Genomic DNA, 18,751 nt, shown 5'->3' on the forward strand with positions numbered 1-18,751 from the left:
TGTGACATGCTAAATAACCTACCATGGGGCCAAAGAAAGTTGCAAATGCCAGTTCAGTTATATTCAGAGGACAGTAGTAAATAGTGCAGTAAATACTGCTTTCCAAGCTGTACACTGACTACTCAAAGTTATATCCAAATTTCATTTCCATAGTTTTGTCCATTGAAAAGATATAATAAAACGGTTGCTGACAGGTGAGTGGGGTACTTCCTACTAGGTACAGATATCGTACACACAAAGAGTGAACCACCTTCATCACTGGGATGTCTTTTTACGCATCCGTTCACTCCTTATAGCAGGGGTAGGGAACCTATGGCTCGCGAGCCAGATGTGGCGCTTTTGATGACTGCATCTGGCTTGCAGACATTTCTTAACACGATAACATTTATTTTCCTCTGACATTTTAAAGTAAAACACGACTAAAACATTCTCATGCATTTTAATCCGGCCATCCATTTTCTCCTGCAATGAGGGTGGCCAGAATCAACGGCAGCTGCCCGGGATTTTCCAGTTTAGACAGAATAGAATAGTCAGCTAGCTAATTCTGCAGAGCAAACCCTATTGACCAAGAAGATGGCGCAAAGAAAGAAAACCATGCGGCAGCAGAAGTCACATAAATGGTAAGAAGTATTTGGTTTATTATTGGTTAGCTTCAGTAATAACGTTATTGAAAAGAATACATTCATTGTTAAAAAATATTATATGGCTCTCACGGAAATACATTTTTAAAAATGTGGCTCTCGTAGCCAAAAAGGTTGCCGACCCCTGCCTTACGGTAACACCAGATCCCCTTTTCTTGAAAACACACAGTTGTGTCTTTCAGTACATGCCTGCGTGTCCAAAGTGCTGATTTGTAATCCTTCCTTCCATCCATCCATCCTGTGGCAATCAGTTCCCCTTTTATATTTCAATCAGCACCTCTCTTAGTAGGAGGCTGAAATACAGCATTGAATACGATGTGGACTGCTTTGATCTTCAGTCGGAACTCCTTGCTTCTTCTCTGAGGTAAGAAAATGCTAATGCTAGTCATGAGCCTATTGCTAATGCATGGCTTTCCCAGTCACGCTTTGGGTGCGTTCACACTTGCTTTCGTTTTACATTTTTATTATATTTTAAAAAAGATACTTAAAAGTACAAATAAAAAATACAAAAAGTAAAAAGACAAAAACCAATAAAATGTTGGCTAAACAAATACCATTTCAATAAAAACAATACAGTGGAACTTCCGTTAGCGTCATTAATCTGTTCCAGAACATTCATTTGTAACTGAAACGCACTCCAAATTAAATTTTGCTCCCTATAAAGGACGAATGAAAGGGATAAATGAATATGTAACGTGACTTACACCTTCATTGAAGACTTGACTGTCGATGAAGATGGCTACGGGGCAGCAAGATCCACATGGACACCACCTTCGTGTTTTGCTAGGAGTTATTTCTTGAATTCAGCGGTATTTGTCACCTTATTTATCAAAATGCTGGCACTTGCAACCATCTTTGGCTCCGTTGTGAGATATTTTGCAACCGTGATAAAAAGAAAAGCAGAGATTTGTGGCGTAACTGTGTTCGTTTGCAAAGAACAACAGAGTCAACAGCTGATGGTGTCATGGACGATCACTTCCGGTTTCCAGTTAACAAGCTGCTAACTTTTGTGATAAAAACACATTAAGAACACAGGTGGACTCACGCAGTGTGTTAACACAACAAGACGTGCGCCGTATTGTACGCTAACCAAGAAATGTACGCGAACCGAGGCTTAATTTTTTCTTAAATTTTCAACATAAACCGAAAAACATGCCACTGTATACAATCGGCGTATCTTCGTGTGTTGTCACTCTGGTTGCTGCTACAGTGCAACCTGTTTGTGTCGACTAGAGTCCCTTGATAGAGAGAGTTACAACATGACGAGTCGAAAAAATACGGCCACGTGACTCGTGGAGCCATCTTGGGGCCAAATTCCCGTTTGCGTTCGCCTTTATACAACAGAATACGACAGTATTCTTGGCTGTACTGTTGTTTATTCATCAAAAATGCCGAGTTGTTGTGCATTTGGATGCACAAATAGGCACGACAAGGGTTTCAAGCTGTACAGATTCCCTTCAGATATCAACAGACGGACAATTTGGGAGAATAAAATCAACCGCTTGGGCTGGAAGCCGAACTCGTCTTCAAAGCTGTGCGAGGTAGGTCAGTTGAGAGTGTTCGGTCCCATGTGTTGTATTTGGTGTTGTGAATTTCTGTTTAATGTGAATGATCCTTGTGTAAATCACCTCTGGTTGCAAATAAAGTAATCCATGATCTCGAGCAAACTTACCGTGGCAACGCTTTGTCCGACAAACAAACACAAAAAAAAACATGCCTAATGGACATCTTCATGTCCTCATTTACCCTAAGTTTCATTTAAAATGCTTCAAAACTGTAGAAGGAATTCGCAATGTTAGATATAAGGTGCAATAATGAAAAAAAAAAAGATAAAAATCGTATTATACTGTTTATAATCTGGCCCAATTTTAGATTTATTTTGATCTGTATGGTCGGCAAACCTCATTTCGTGCACTTAATCTAAACTGCAGTTATTTTATGGATATTACATTGAATACCTTAATATTCTTTATACCACTTTTTACATGCTTTGTTGTACTGTGCACGCTTGAATTGGCCCCAACATGGCGCCGTAATCTCAGTTGTGTAACTCGAGTGCCGACTATCCGTCTATGTTGACCAACTCATCCTGGTCCACTGTGTTCTTTTTACTAAAAAAGTTCCGACTTAAGCCAACGTCAACATACTGTACATTTGTCGACCACTTTATTTTTTTGGACATAAAATTTGACGCCTAAAAGGCTAACTTCCGTGAACAATGGGTCAGGGTAAATCGGCATGTGTTGTAGTATTGTTTACTTCATCATTATCACTTAGCAGCGTGAAACAACAACAGCAACATAACTACTGTGGAGCTACACCGCTTTAACGCAACCCGGGTGCAGGTCCATTCATGGCAGAAGCACCAGACTGCCCCTCAGCCTCTACCCACAGGCAGTGAGGCTTTTAAGTGAGCAGTCCCTGCTCTCTCCATCATCGCAATCGCCGCAGCTCTTATACAGCGTTTTACATAACAATAACGATATTTCATTCAGTACTGACACAGTTTGCTGTGCTACATGATACACTATACATATTGTTCGCATTGTATGCACATTTTTCGACAATAACACCGACAATGACAATAAATAATTGAATTGAGACAACTAACGCAAATGTACGGGTGTCTACTGGTCTCCTATCTGTGAAACTTCCGTTAAAAAGGCCCAGTGAGGACAACATTGCTATAAAGAGTGGTGAGGTACATCAAATCCCACCTTGAATGTGACAGGTGGGCGGGTGGCGTCGTTGCAGAGAGACAAGAATGTAAAAACATGCTGACAACGTGGAGAGGAGTATTCATCAAAATGCATGTTGACAAGGACGGTGTGTTCAAAACGGTGTGATCTGCCCGGTGGGTTTTTTTAAAGCAGTGTTTTCCTACCTGTACTGAGTCTCCTGTAATGGAGAGGAAGAGCATTTCATTGTTATGCCCGTACACGTCGCTAGCGTACGACACAGTAATCCCTTGTTTACTGCTGTTAATTGGTTCTAGACCCCACCGTGATAAGTACATTTCTGTGAAGTAGGATTTCTTATTTAGAAATAAAAAATTAGGAATTAGAGCATACAAAACCTGTTTATGACCTAAATATGTAATAAGTACATTGGAGAGGCTGACTAGTAGGGGTGTATCGATTCATTCACGACATCAATGCATCCATTTATTCAGGATGACATACATATCGATCTAACATCGTTTAAAAGGTAATCAAGAGATTGAATCGATACTAGGAAATGAAGCCTTGGATGTACGCACGGCAGGCTTTATATGGATGTGCTTTTTTTAATCACTTTTAATGATGTTAAACGTAACAGTCTGCCTTTCGTTATGTGGTGGTCATGGGAGTTGTAGCTGGCCTGTAAAATACAGCCGATTCGCTTTTTCTCCTTTTGGTCACTTCATTCACTTTATTCAGTATTCACATTTAACTCACCTGCCGTATTTGAAACTCCTTTTAAGTGACATTTATGGGGACAAAATGCAAAGTAAGGACGTTTTTTGTAGGCCTCTGGACGGTAGGTTACGGTCCAGTAGCAGTGACGCTTAGTGACGTCATCATCCAGCGCGGCGTGTCCAGGTCAAAACACATATGTAGGAATGTTACAAATAGCAATGCAAAAATCTACCACTGTGCGTGCTCGTGATATCGGGTGTATTTTCATTCGTATACAGAAAAGTTAAGTCCAGCGTTAAGCCTTTCACACTCATGGATCGGAGCTTCAAGACAAGATATTAAGTACGTAGGATATAAATTCACTTTAATATCTATCTGCAGATGAAATTTCATTCAAATCAATTGGAGTGTGGCGTGGAAACGAATACAGCGTGTTGATGCAGCGTTTGATTGATTGATTTTCTTCCCTGGATTTTTTGATTGTCAAAAAATGTAAATTGCTACTCTGTTGACTTCTAAAACAAATGTCACAGCCTGAGTTATGATATATTGTGTAGTATGGTTGTACTTGCCAAGGTACGTGGGTCAATCACAGCTTTTGTCTTGACTCAATGTTAAAGCGACGGGAACCAAAGGCACTATTGTACGGTATGAAATTTGCTTTAACTTCTTTAATACTTGGGGTAGTATTGTATTTGTATTGTATTTGTATTTGTACTTTATTTATCCCACAGCGGGGAAATTTACTTGTTACAGCAGTGCTGCAGCTGCACTGCAACAGCTGCAACAGCAGCACTAGAGAAGTGAAAGTTCAAGGCATGTTTTATCAGGTAGAATTACAGACTTGATTGAGATACCATTCAAAATTTTGTAACATTCAAAACATATGTACGTTGCAGAACTTCTGTCAGTGTGTTCTTGCAACTTGCTGCACCGTTCTTTCAAATGGCTGCTCTGATTAGGAGGATTATCAGTCCAAAAAAAGCCCCTGCTGCCATCGGCCTGTGCAGGTGAAAAAGTTTCAACACCTCATTGAAGATAGCATACCACATTCATTTGCTGAGGAATATGCATAATGTCCCTCACCCTTGGGTGCAAAGCGCAGGTTTGGATTGCACTATTGAAAGTAAATCATCATGGCAGGCTATACCACCCTCTGTTCATCCTGATTTTGTATTGCATTTTTAACTCATTTTTTGTACACCTTGATCATTTATTCTTAAGCATGTCAGCATTATTAATAATTTATACCGGATTCCCTGACAAAAAACAACGGGAATCTAGGAAACTTCACCTGCACTGTCCAGTATCCAGGTATTTATTTCACAGTCACACTGGTTGAATTTTTAGCTCAAAAGTTATTGAATTAATTTAAAGTTACTGAATCGTTTCAGATTGTATCGTTCTAAATGAATCAATATCATCCTGGAATTGTATGGGCAAACACGAATCGTGATACGAGTCGAATCGTTATTAAAACGAATCGTTACACCCCTACTAACTAGTTAGCTCAGTAACTTGCTATGCTAGTGGCGGCCGTCTCTTATGTCCCTGCAGTGATCCCATAGCCTGCGCAATGTGGTGTAAACAAAGAATAATAGGAGTGTGAAGGTGACAATAGAGGTGATATTTCATGTCTATAGGGCTCTAATAATGGTAAAAAAATATATTTTTAAAAAGTCCAAAACAGGTTTTCTATGCTCTATCTATGAAAATATTCTGTTTATTAACATTAAATCGTACTTTGTGGAAATTCACTTATAGCAGTCTGGTCTGGAACTAATTAACAGCAATAAACGAGGACCAACGGTAAGCAATTTAAGACATACATAAGACTCATGCTCATTGCTCGGAGAGCTGAGTGAGGGGCGGACAGGAAGTGATGTCAGGGGTTCACAGTTGAGTTTTAGCTTGGCATGGGGTAGGAAAGCAACAGTAGCCCGGGTTAGGGATTATTGTGCCTGTTGTGAGATCATTCAAACCTGCAATAAAAGCCTGTTGTTCTGGCGATCAAGTCTGGTGCTTGTGTGTCTCACAGAACATTACAGTAACATTACTGACACCTAGTGACCAGTGTAGAATACGACATATCATCACAACATGTTTGCATGAGTCTTACATGTGCATTTTAGTTTCATTTAACCGTTGTTATGCTTGAAAATGCCTAATTTAAGCAAAAGATATGTAACATTTGCTTACGTATGCATATGTTTTGACTAATAGTTGGTCGTATTCACCCACGAAAGAGCATAATTTATTATGGTCTTGCGCCTAAGTACATCTCTGACATGTTAGAGCCATATAAATCATCTCGGGCTCTGAGAAGCTCAGACAGTGGTCTCCGGAGGTAAGTTGCCCAGAGGTAAGACCAAACACGATGAGGTTGCGTTTCAGTTTTATGCTGCCAAAATCTGGAACAGTGTTAGAGAAGATGTGAGACAGTCCTCAACTTTGGCAATGTTCAAATCCAGGCTGAAAACACTTCTCTTCAACTGTGCATTTGACAACTGAAAGTATTTTATCTGCACTCTTCATTAAAAAAAAAATCTATTATTGCTTTATGGAACGATTTAGGGAATTTGATCTAATGATTTTAGAAAGAGTTTATGAAATAATTTGACCCGTCTTTTTCTGTAAAGCATGTTGAATTACCTTGTGTACGAACTGTGCTCTAGAAAGAAACTTGCCTTGCCTAATGTATTTTTGAAAAACCATGATAATAGTAAAGCCACAAAATTTGAAGCGTGAAGTGGCGAGGCACAAGTGTACGTTATTTGCAGTAATCATTTTTAGACCAATTAAGAGAAATTGGATAATTTCCCCTGGCATACTAATGTGAGGTGGCACAGTTATTGGGAATCATTTATGTAAGGCATTGCATTCCCCAGCTCACCTGAATTGTGACAATCCGTGGCAACGGCTGCCGAGTGTTGGCTCCTCCTTCAATGGCGATACCCAGCGTACTTGCACTCTTTGCCACCCTTACAAGTGTGGACGTAGGCTCCAATAGCCCTGGCTAAAGTCAGGGGGACAGAATGTTCATTACATTTCATTACATCATCACTGTCCTCCTTTATTTGTCTTTTTCATAAAGCCAGGAACAAAAGACAGAACTACTGTCCGACCAGCATCTACTTCAAGCTACAGGCGGTCCTCGGGTCACCATGTTTCGTGGTTACGACACACCCCCATAAATAACTAATAGTGTACAAAAAGAAAGAGTAGGTGTAACAATATGTAGCGGCGCATTGCTACACCGAGGAAAAACGTCAATTTAGTTCTTTTACTTCACTTTCTTCCATTCATGATGTCGCCCATGCGTGAGGCAGACTCTGTCGATGTCATGGTGTCAAAGAAGAGGAAAGTGAAAGTAAAAAGTGAAGTCAAATTAGACATCATAAAGTATCGTATGCTTAAAAAGTGAGAAACATCGACCAACATTGGCTGCATACCTGGTCCAAGACCCTCAAACGCTGCAATCATCATGAAGAATAAAGATTTGAACATGTGAAAACATCTGCTCCTATGAAAGGGACAGTGATAACTAAGACCTGTAGTGGTAGTTCTCCATAAGCAAAAAAAAAAACAACAAAAAAAACTCAGATTTGGGGAACACCGCAAATTGCGCAGCTAAAAAATCGTACGTAGGCATAAGTGCTGATTCATGCGCTAAAACTCAACTCACATCTGCGTTGTTAGAACGGAACTTGCACGTAGACCGAGGACCACCTGTAACCCTTTGCTTGATAAATTACTTTAGCTTTGTTATCCTGCAACAGTTCGCTCATCACTTGGAGATATGTGCCTGAAAAATACTAACAATTTCTACATCTACAGCAAAAGAAGAAGAACATGTTGTACTGACATTGTGAAGCTTATACGGTCAGCACACGTCGACCCTCACTTTCTCTTGCATAATAATGCTTCTTTTATAACAGCCTTCGATTAAAAAAGGACGTCCTTTAAGCCTTCATTTTTCCATCTGAAAAAGTTTCTCACGTGTCGCATCTCTCTAATCAACACTCTCCCATTCAGACCATCTTAACTATTCAGCGTACCATGTGGAGAAGGATGACGTAAATGCGTAACACAACTGACACAATGCATAACGTGAATGAAAATCAAAAACAAAACGATGGAAAAAGCAGCATGTGTGAAAAGGTGAGTTTCACAATAGATCAGTGTTTCTCAGTTTATTAACTGTTGCGCCTGCATTGGTGCGTCTGCCTTTGTGAGGACCAACAGTGACAAGCAAGCTCTCCAAGATAGGGGTGGGTGGAGCCATCCAAGTATCAATAATATTGGCTAGAATGTAAATATCTGTGGGACGGGGGGTTGTTATGTTGTTCATATTGGTACAGTACATATATTGTTACATTTATATAGTAGATCCCCCGCAAAGCCGTACCGGAACCACAAGTGAATGGCAATGGAAACGCCCCAAAAAATGTTTTGTAAAACTTTTCACACACAGCTCGCTTCTCTCCCTTTAAACCCTTGGTGACTTTGTCCCACAATTTCTGATGAACATTTGCAATAAAATGAACTCGCACACTAATTAAATGCCATGTAATCACGGTGTCACGGTGTAGCCAGTCACAGCACACAACTACAGTGGTGTGAAAAAGTGTTTGCCCCCTTCCTGATTTCTTATTTTTTTGCATGTTTGTCACACTTAATGTTCAGATCATCAAGCATATTTACATATTAGTCAATGACAACACAACTGAACATTTTACGCAGTTTTTAAATGAAACTTTTTATTATTAAGGGAAAAAAAAAAAACCCTACATGGACCTGTGTGAAAAAGTGATTGCACCCCCTGTTAAAACATAACTGAGATTAATTGAGCTCTATCAGTCTGGAAAAGGCTATAAAGCCATTTCTAAAGCTTTGGGACTCCAGAGAACCACAGTGAGAGCCATTAACAGAAAGAACATTAAGGCTAGTCTCAATTTTGGGAAAAGTTAAACTTTTTGGAAGGTGTGTGTCCCATTACATCTGTCGTAAAAAAAAGTAACGCCGCATTTCAGAAAAAGAACATCATACCGACAGTAAAATATGGTGGTGGTTGTGTGATGGTCTGGGGCTGTTTTGCTGCTTCAGGACCTGGAAGACTTGCTGTGATAAACGGAACCATGAATTCTGCTGTCTACCAAAAAACCTTGAAGGAGAATGTCCGACCATCTGTTGGTGACCTCAAACTGAAACCAACTTGGGTTCTGCAGCAGGACAATGATCCAAAACACACCAGCAAGTCCACCTCTGAATGGCTGAAGAAAAACCAAATGAAGACTTTGGAGTGGCCTAGTCAAAGTCCTGACCTGAATCCTATTGAGATGCTGTGGCGTGACATTAAAAAGTTGATTCATTCTCAAAAACCCTCCAATGTGGCTGATTTACAACAATTCTGCAAAGATGAGTGGGGCAAAAATCCTCCACAGCGCTGTAAGAGACTCATTGCAAGTTATGGCAAATGCTTGATTGCAGTTGTTGCTGCTAAGGGTGGCCCAACCAGTTACTAGGTTTAGGGGGCAATCACCTTTTCACACAGGGCCATGTAGTTTTGGATTATTTATCTCCCTTAATAATAAAACGTTTCATTCAAAAACTGAATTTTCTGTTCAGTTGTGTTGTCACTGACTGATATTTAAATTCGTTTGATGATCTGAAACATTTAAGTGTGACAAACATGAAAAAAATAAGAAATCAGGAAAGGGGCAAACACTTTTTTACACCACTGTATGGTGTGTTCAAGGACCACCACAATGCGACATCTCAATGCTTGAGAAAATAACATCTGTCAGTGAAGCAGTGAAGATATAAACATGTCACAATAGTGGGATTTCTAACAGTAGTTGTGTGCTGTACATTTTACTTGTACAGTTGTGGTTAATTGGTTCCAGACCCAACCATGATAAGTGAATTTCCGCAAAGTAGGATTTAATATTAATACATTGAATATTTTCATAGTTAGAGCATAGAAAACCTGTTTATGACTTCCTAAATACAATTTTTACCATTATTAGAGCCCTGTAGACATGAACTAACACCCCGATTACACTCCTATTATTCTTTGTTTACAACACATTGCTCAAACTGTAATGCGCAGGCTACGGGATCGCTGCAGGTATACAAGAGATAGCTGCCATTTTAAACGAGCTAACTAGTCAGCCTCCAATTGGTTTATTCTAAACTTAAGGAAGGGTTTCAGAAGGAGTGGGGAAAAAGGACAAAGTAAGAAGCCAAACACCACTTCCACATGGAATGGGAGTAGAACTTTTTATGGCTGACTCCATGCAGTGTGAAGGTAATGTAATGTCATGTCTCATAAATGTAACATTACTGATGACTATGACCAGAATATACAACATATAACTTGCCTTATAATGACTACTAATAGTCCATAGCAGCCTGGTTCTACTAAGGGTTCAAAAGGGTGGACTTTAAAGTGTTTGTCTGTTCTTAAAATAGCTTTGAGTGAGAGCGACAGTCGCCCGGCGCTCATCATCATCTTGCTCATGGAGGAACTCTGATGTATTGCAGATATTGGTCATTACAATTCTCAGTTGGTCCTCTCAAAGATAGAGGTCAAGCAGCAGATCAAATTCATGACTAACATTTTGGTTTCATGATCAATCAGCTACTTTATCCATATTGGGCCCACAGCTGTTCGTAAATGCACCCTCACCGGTTTGGCGGGGTTACCCCCCCCACTCCCTTGGGCGTCTGGAAGGTGGCGTGGGCATGAGGAATGGGAGCTGTTGTCTTTGCTGACGTGTCCTGACTCAGCTATGTCCACGCCGCTGTCCTCACTGAGAGTCTGGCCACTGTCTGACAGCTGAGACAGGGCACCACCTAAGGGGGGAGGGTAAGGGGGCAGGCACACGTGATATCAGTACTGTCAATTGCTCTATGGAAACATACTGACTCTCTGCTATGTTCTGTATTGGTACCTTTAAGTAGATCCTCACCAAATTCTATAGGGTTTTTCTATTATTTTGCATAATCCTGATAAGTTCTGTCCTGTTTATTGTTTTTCTATGTCAAAATGACACCTGGTGGCCTACTTGCATACTTAGACATAGCAGGGCTTAGCAGGGCTACTTTACTACTGAATTATATTGGTTTGACAAGATGACGTTCTTATGTGATGTTAATATACGGTTGCTGTTAATATTTTCAAAAATTGCACATTCAAGCACATTCCGTGAAGTAAATTAGGTACAGTCAAACCTCGGTGTTCGAACGTCCCGGTTTTCCTATCATTCGGTTTTGGCCAAAATTTTACCTCGGTTATCGTACACTAAACTAGTCCAATTGCCCTGTACTGTATCATTCTGCGGAATCGAGTGCCGAAACGAAGCCCCCATGTGTTGGTGACTCACTGTCCGTGCATTTTTTATTGGGTGCCAGCAATTTGATAAAGACGGTGATATTGAATTGAAGAAAGAACTCATCGTAAAGTACAAAGATGGCATTCCCTCCCCTCCTTGCTTTTCGCCAACAAGAGTAGTCAATAAATATAAAAGTGATGTTAAATGTTTATTTATCCATTTCATTCGTCATTTATAATTATTTGGCTTTTTTTCTGCGTGTAAAACTATAACAATTCTCTGTAAAATGGATTTGTTGTTAATATTTTTGGGTGTCTGGAATGCATTAATTGAATTTACATTATTTCCTGGGAAAAACTGCCTCACTGTTCGTACGTTTCAGTTGTGCTTGGATCTTTTAGAACGGATTTCTAACAAATACAGAGGTACCACTGTACTAAGTCATAGATATTTACAAAATATGTTTGTATGTAAACATTGAGTAATCACATGACTCCCTACAATACATCTTAATTAGCTTTGAAGGGATATTATCAGCGTTTATCTGTCGGCTCCACTGGTCAATGCGGCAGAGGTAAGATTGTCTTCTCTTTTTACATTCAAAGTGACTGATGTGCTGATGTATTCCTTTATAACGATAAGCAAGCAAGTTGACAGATGTGCACAATGTGACTGGAGAGGCAAGTGAAACTATTCCGAATATTATTGCCTGATGCTCACACGCACACACACACACGCACACACACACCAGCTGCAAATTAAATGCGATTGTGCTCAGCTGCTGTTCGCTTGATGTGGATCACACATTAAATACAATTAAAAATGCTCCATTGTGTCTGTCGACATTGCAGCAACAATGGCTGCAACATTAATTTGTTTGCATTTGATCAGGGATGTCTCGTTTATGCGAATAAGAACAGTGGATACTAGGGTTGCCAAACGTCCCTTCAAACACGGAATCATCTTGTTTTTAGAAAAAAGGGACGCACTTTGTTCCTTTTTTAAAATAAAAAATAGTTTGTAAAATGCTCTGCTCTGTCACCTACATCAGGGAATAACAAATTTGTATTTTATATTTATACTCAGTAACTTTTCTGGTAATCCTGCTGGTGTAATGTACAGTATATGCTTCTGCCTTTCATGCCTTTCCCGATTTTTGATTAAAAATCAATAAATATTAAGAGACTGGGGGATTTACAAGTAATTATGTGCGCTTACAAAAGAAACTGGCAATTAGGAACCAGGAAGAGTTTTACTACTACTACTACTACTACTTAGGGGTGTCAGAAGACGAGATACACAAGATTGGGTCTACGAAAATGAGACGAGGTGAGATTTTAACGTTACTTTTAAGAAAAGTACAACAAAAAAACATAAAAAATATATTACAAGATATTGCAATCCACTAATTTAATTCCTACTATGCTACACTCTTTTGCACTCTGTGTGTATGCTTGCAGCCCCGCCTCCAACGACCGAGACAAAGAGACTGTATGACTGACAAAAGGGCTCACTCCGTTCATGCCTTTGTTGTATGGAACAAACGCACCAAGGTGCTGAAACCAATGCACAGAGTGAACTCTCTTCCTGCCTGTTTGGAGGTGAGAGATGAGGAAAATAGACACACATCCACATGGCAATATATTGAGGCCGGAAAAATGATCAAGTTCAGTTTCATTTACTGTGTGATGAATTTATTATCATTCCAGGCCTAGTGTCTGCAAGACAGTTTTTTTCTGCACGAGAAACATTTGAATCCCACTAGATCTTGTGAAATGAGATCTTGTGACACCCCTACTACTACTACTATTGTATACCATAGGAAATAATTATGTGTTTTTTGTATTTCGTCCCCCACCAGTGGCGGCTGCTGGTCATTCAAGGAGGGGAAGCTCATTTTTTTCCGGCCAACATGATAAATGTGTTTATTTATTTATATGTAAATTCTACCCTCCAGTCCTTTTCAAGAAAATGATCTGTGACCCTGTCGTACCTACTAGGCGTCTTTTCCAGGGACTTCACCAGTGTCCTCTCAATGGCCAGCAGAGCTGGCAGAAGTGTGACAGAAGAGAGTCGCCAAACACAACGCTAGTCGTTTTTAACAAAGACAAAGTTGCTGGGAATCAGTAAAGTCTCTGGATCAGTTCAGAGGGAGGTTGATCATTCAAGATTGCTGATTCGCTCATTTTACTGTCAATCAAAAAGGGATTCCGCATCAGACAGATCATCCAATCATCATGCAGAAGCCCAGCGCCTGGGCCAGTCCACCACCCCATAGGCCCCCAGAGACACTGAGCGTCCGATGGGCGGGAAAAAGCCCAGCATTTATCCAATGTCCGTCCAGTTTCGCGCAGTGGAACAACCCACTCTACGCTTCCCCATCGAAGTCAGTAGACGCTCAGCGTCTGACTGCGTAAAAGCGCCGTGGCGCTGCGGGGATGAATAAGAAGGAAGTCTTGTCAGTTACCTGTGATACGTAGCTGATTCTCCTCCCTGAGCTACCACCTTATCGTGGTGGAGGAGTTTGCGTGTCCCGATGATCCTAGAAGCAAAGTTGTCAGGGGTTTCTATGCCCCTGGTAGGGTCACCCACGACAAACAGGTCCTAGGTGAGGGACCAGACAAAGAGTAGCTCAATAGACCTCTATGATGACAAAAAACATTGGACCACGTTTTCCCTTGCCCGGACGCGGGTCACCGGGGCCCCCCTCTGGAGCCAGGCCTAGAGGAGGGGCACGATGGCGAGCGTCTGGTGGCCGGGCCTACGCCCATGGGGCCCGGCCGGGCACAGCCCGAAGAGACAACATAGGTCCCCCCTCCAATGAGCTCACCATTCATGGGAGGGGCCAAAGGGGTCGGGTGCAGAGTGAGCTGGGTGACAGCCGAAGGTGGGGACCTTGGCGGTCCAATCCTCAGCTACAGAAACTAGCTCTAGGGACATGGAATGTCACCTCTCTGGTAGAGAAAGAGCCTGAGCTGGTGCATGAGGTTGAGAAGTTCCGGCTAGATATAGTCGGACTCACCTCAACGCACAGCAAGGGCTCTGGAACCAGTCCTCTTGAGAGAGGTTGGACCTTGTTCCACTCTGGCGTTGCCAGCAGTGAGAGGCGACGAGCAGGGGTGGCAATTCTTGTTGCCCCCCGGCTTGTGGCCGGCATGTTGGAGTTTAACCCGGTGAACGAGAGGGTAGTTTCCCTCCGCCTTCGAGTGCGGGGACGGGTCCTGACTGTTGTTTGTGCTTATGCGCCAAACAGCAGTTCAGAATACCCACCTTTTTTGGAGTCTCTAGAGGAAGTACTGGAGAGTGCTCCCTCAGGCGATTCCCTTGTTCTGCTGGGGGACTTCAATGCTCACGTTGGCAGCGACAGTGAGACCTGGAGAGGCGTGATTGGGAGGAACGGCCCCCCTGATCTGAACCCGAGCGGTGCTTTGTTATTGGACTTCTGTGCTCGTCACAGATTGTCGATAACAAACACAATGTTCAAGCACAAGAGTGTCCACATGTGCACTTGGCACCAGGACACCCTAGGCCGCACTTCCATGATTGACTTTGTGGTTGTATCATCGGACTTGCGGCTATATGTTTTGGACACTCGGGTGAAGAGAGGGGCGGAGCTGTCAACTGATCACCACCTGGTGGTAAGTTGGCTCCGATGGTGGGGGAGGATGCCGGTCAGACCTGGCAGGCCCAAACGTATTGTGAGGGTCTGCTGGGAACGACTGGCAGAGTCCCCTGTCAGAAGGAGTTTCAACTCCCACCTCCGGGAGAGCTTCGACCATGTTCCGAGGGAGGTGGCGGACATTGAGTCTGAATGGGCCATGTTCCGTGCCTCTATTGTCGAGGCAGCTGATCGGAGCTGTGGCCGTAAGGTGGTTGGTCCCTGTTGTGGCGGTAATCCCAGAACCCGTTGGTGGACACCAGTGGTGAGGGATGCCGTCAAGATGAAGAAGGAGTCCTATCGGGCCTTTTTGGCTCATGGGACTCCGGAAGCAGCTGACAGGTATTGGCAGGCCAAGCGGTCTGCGGCTCTGGCAGTCGCTGAGGCAAAAACTCGGAGTTCGGAGAAGCCATGGAGAACGACTTCCGCACGGCTTCGAAGAGATTCTGGACCACCATTCGGCGTCTCAGGAGGGGGAAGCAGTGCACAGTCAACACAGTGTATGGTGGGGATGGTGTGCTGCTGACCTCAACTCGGGATGTTGTGGATCGGTGGAAAGAATACTTCGAAGACTTCCTCAATCCCACCGACACGTCTTCCTATGAGGAAGCAGAGCCTGGGGACTCCACGGTGGGCTCTCCTATCTCTGGGGCTGAGGTTGCTGAGGTTGTCAAAAAGCTCCTCGGTGGCAGGGCCCCGGGGGTGGATGAGATCCGCTCGGAGTTCCTTAAGGCCATGGATGCTGTAGGCATGTCTTGGTTGACACGACTCTGCAGCATCGCGTGGACATCGGGGGCAGTGCCTCTGGATTGGCAGACCGGGGTGGTGGTTCCCCTTTTTAAGAAGGGGGACCGGAGGGTGTGTTCCAACTATCGTGGAATCACACTCCTCAGCCTCCCTGGTAAGGTCTATTCAGGGGTTCTGCAGAGGAGGATCCGCCGGATAGTTGAATCTCGGATTCAGGAGGAGCAGTGTGGTTTTCGTCCTGGTCGTGGAACTGTGGACCAGCTCTACACTCTCAGCAGGGTCCTTGAGGGTGCATGGGAGTTTGCCCAACCAGTCTACATGTGTTTTGTGGACTTGGAGAAGGCATTCGACCATGTTCCTCGAGGAATTTTGTGGGGAGTACTCCGGGAGTATGGGGTATCGGACCAGCTAATTCAAGCTGTTTGTTCCCTGTATGACCGGTGTCAGAGTTTGGTTTGCATTGCCGGCAGTAAGTCGGACCCGTTTCCAGTGAGGGTTGGACTCCGCCAGGGCTGCCCTTTGTCACCAATTCTGTTCATTATTTTTATGGACAGAATTTCTAGGCGCAGCCAGGGCGTTGAGGGGTTCCGGTTTGGTGGCTGCAGGATTGAGTCTCTGCTTTTTGCAGATGATGTGGTCCTGCTGGCTTCATCAAGTCGTGAACTTCAACTTTCACTGGATCGGTTCGCAGCTGAGTGCGAAGCGGCCGGGATGAGAATCAGCACCTCCAAGTCCGAGTCCATGGTTCTCGCCCGGAAAAGGGTGGAATGCCATCTCCAGGTCGGGGATGAGATCCTGCCCCAAATGGAGGAGTTTAGGTACCTTGGGGTCTTATTCACGAGTGAGGGAAGGATGGAACGCGAGATCGATAAGCGAATTGGTGCGGCGTCTGCAGTGATGCAGACTCTACATCGGTCTGTTGTGGTGAAGAGAGAGCTAAGCCAAAAGGCAAAGCTCTCAATTTACTGGTCGATCTACGTTCCTACCCTCACCTATGGTCATGAGCTTTGGGTAATGCCCGAAAGGACAAGATCGCGGGTACAAGCGGCCGAAATGAGTTTTCTCCGTAGGGTGGCTGGGCTCTCCCTTAGAGATAGGGTGAGAAGCACTGTCATCCGGGAGAGACTCAGAGTAGAACCGCTGCTCCTCCGCATTGAGAGGAGCCAGATGAGGTGGCTTGGGCATCTGGTCAGGATGCCTCCCGGACGCCTCCCTGGGGAGGTGTTCAGGGCAAGTCCGACCGGTAGAAGGCCTCGGGGAAGACCCAGGACACGTTGGAGAGACTATGTTTCCCAACTGGCCTGGGAACGCCTCGGGATCCGTCGGGAGGAGCTGGACGAAGTGGCCGGGGAGAGGAAAATCTGGGCCTCCCTGCTTAGGCTGTTGCCCCCGCGACCCGATCTCGGATAAGCGGTAGAAGATGGATGGATGGAAGTAGCTGATTCTGAACAAAACATGAAGGTATTCTAGTGTATGTTTAGTCAATGAAATGCACACACAGCAGTACATATTGCAGCACTTTTTTTTTTTTTGGACATTGTGGGGAAAGCAGAGCTTCCCTTGCAGTCCTAGCATAATCGCCACTGTCCCTTACCCACCAACATGAATTCTGACCTCCACAGACCACCCGCTATGTGCACACAAAGTACACAAATTAGTCCTGTCAGTTTAGGAAATGACTCTAATCTTGAATCTGTTATGTGGATAAACCCATCACATGATCAGTTTCTTCTATTCAAACCTCACCACCACCATGGGCAGGAGCAAACTGTTGATAAAAAAACCTCAGGCAGAACTGCAGAAGACTGGAATGGCCTACAAGAACACCAGCAAAATGGAAGAAATAAATCAGTCAATCGCGCTCCCTCTGGATCTCCATACAAGACTCCACCTTGTGAGGTAAAGGTGTTTGTGAGAAAGGTGAGGGATCAGCCCAGAATTACACAGCAGGAGCTGGTAAATGATCTCAAGTTAGGATCTCGGAGTTAGGAGCACAGTCGCCAGAAAACCATGAGTAGCTTTTCTTTAATGGATTGCGATCCTGCGAAGGAAGACACATGTTCAGACACGTCGGAAGTTTGCCAATGAACACCTGAATGATTCAGAGGTCAGTGGTCATAGAACACCAAAGACCAAAATTGACCTCTTTGGCATCAACTCAAATCACTGTGTGTGGCAGAAAAATCCTGGTTCATTGTTATGGAAGACTTCAGCACATTGAGGGGCCAATGAACGAGCCCATGTACGTAGAATCCTAGAAGAGAACCACTTAGCCTCAGTCAGAACGCTGAAGATCGGTCGTGGATGGTCTTCCAGCATGACAACGACAGAAAGCATATGCCCAAGGTGACAAAGGAGTAGCTCGAGAAGAAGCACAGTAAGATCCTGGAGTGGCCTAGACAGTCTCCGGACCGTCATCATATTGAAAATCAGAAAGGGAACCAAGCAACAGTCTCAAAAGCTTCAAGATTTGAAAAGTATCCGCAGAAAGAACAGTAGACCAAAATATTTCCTGATATGTGTACAACTCTGGTGACCAACTACAAGAACCATTGAACCTCTCTGCTTGCCAGAAAGGGTTTCTCCATCAAGTACTACGTCACGTTTTGCTTGGGAATCAAATACTTATTTCCTTCAGTCAAATACAGATTAATTTATAACCTTTAATGTTATAGTTTTGGATTTTGTGTTGATATTCTATATCTCTCTGTATACTATATGTATATGTGTAATATACCTACCGAAAAAAATCTGTACAGTTACTTTCTTTATCAGGGGATAAACTTACAAAATCAACTGGGTGTCAAATCATTTTTTCCCCTACTATATTCTGAATATTTTAATTCCTCCATGGCCTTTCATTTAGCAGAAGCAAAGGTAATGGCATTCTAAAATTGGGTACTGCTCAGTGGGCCTTTGTCATAGAAGTTACCAAGGACTGACTAAAATCTGTTTTCATACGTTTACCTG

The 18,751-nt window shown here is 43.2% G+C and overlaps 1 protein-coding gene across 5 annotated transcripts in view; it reads right to left on the reverse strand.

Annotated features, from left to right (window-relative positions):
• Window positions 1–18,751, reverse strand: part of whrna (whirlin a) — a 180,763-nt gene that overhangs the window by 19,181 nt on the left and 142,831 nt on the right. For 4 of the 5 annotated variants that reach the window (XR_008566603.1, XM_054757991.1, XM_054757992.1 and 1 more), the window contains 2 exons: window positions 10,731–10,897; window positions 6,933–7,055 (listed from right to left, as the gene is read on the reverse strand). Coding sequence is in view for 4 of the 5 variants with exons in the window: in XM_054757991.1 (XP_054613966.1) it covers window positions 6,933–7,055; window positions 10,731–10,897 (290 nt within the window). In the remaining variant the exon portion in view is untranslated. The remainder of the gene's footprint in view (window positions 1–6,932; window positions 7,056–10,730; window positions 10,898–18,751) is intronic. The other variant, XM_054757993.1, reaches the window with a different exon arrangement.

Source organism: Dunckerocampus dactyliophorus, chromosome 17, assembly GCF_027744805.1.
Source record: "Dunckerocampus dactyliophorus isolate RoL2022-P2 chromosome 17, RoL_Ddac_1.1, whole genome shotgun sequence".
Lineage (NCBI taxonomy): Eukaryota > Metazoa > Chordata > Actinopteri > Syngnathiformes > Syngnathidae > Dunckerocampus > Dunckerocampus dactyliophorus.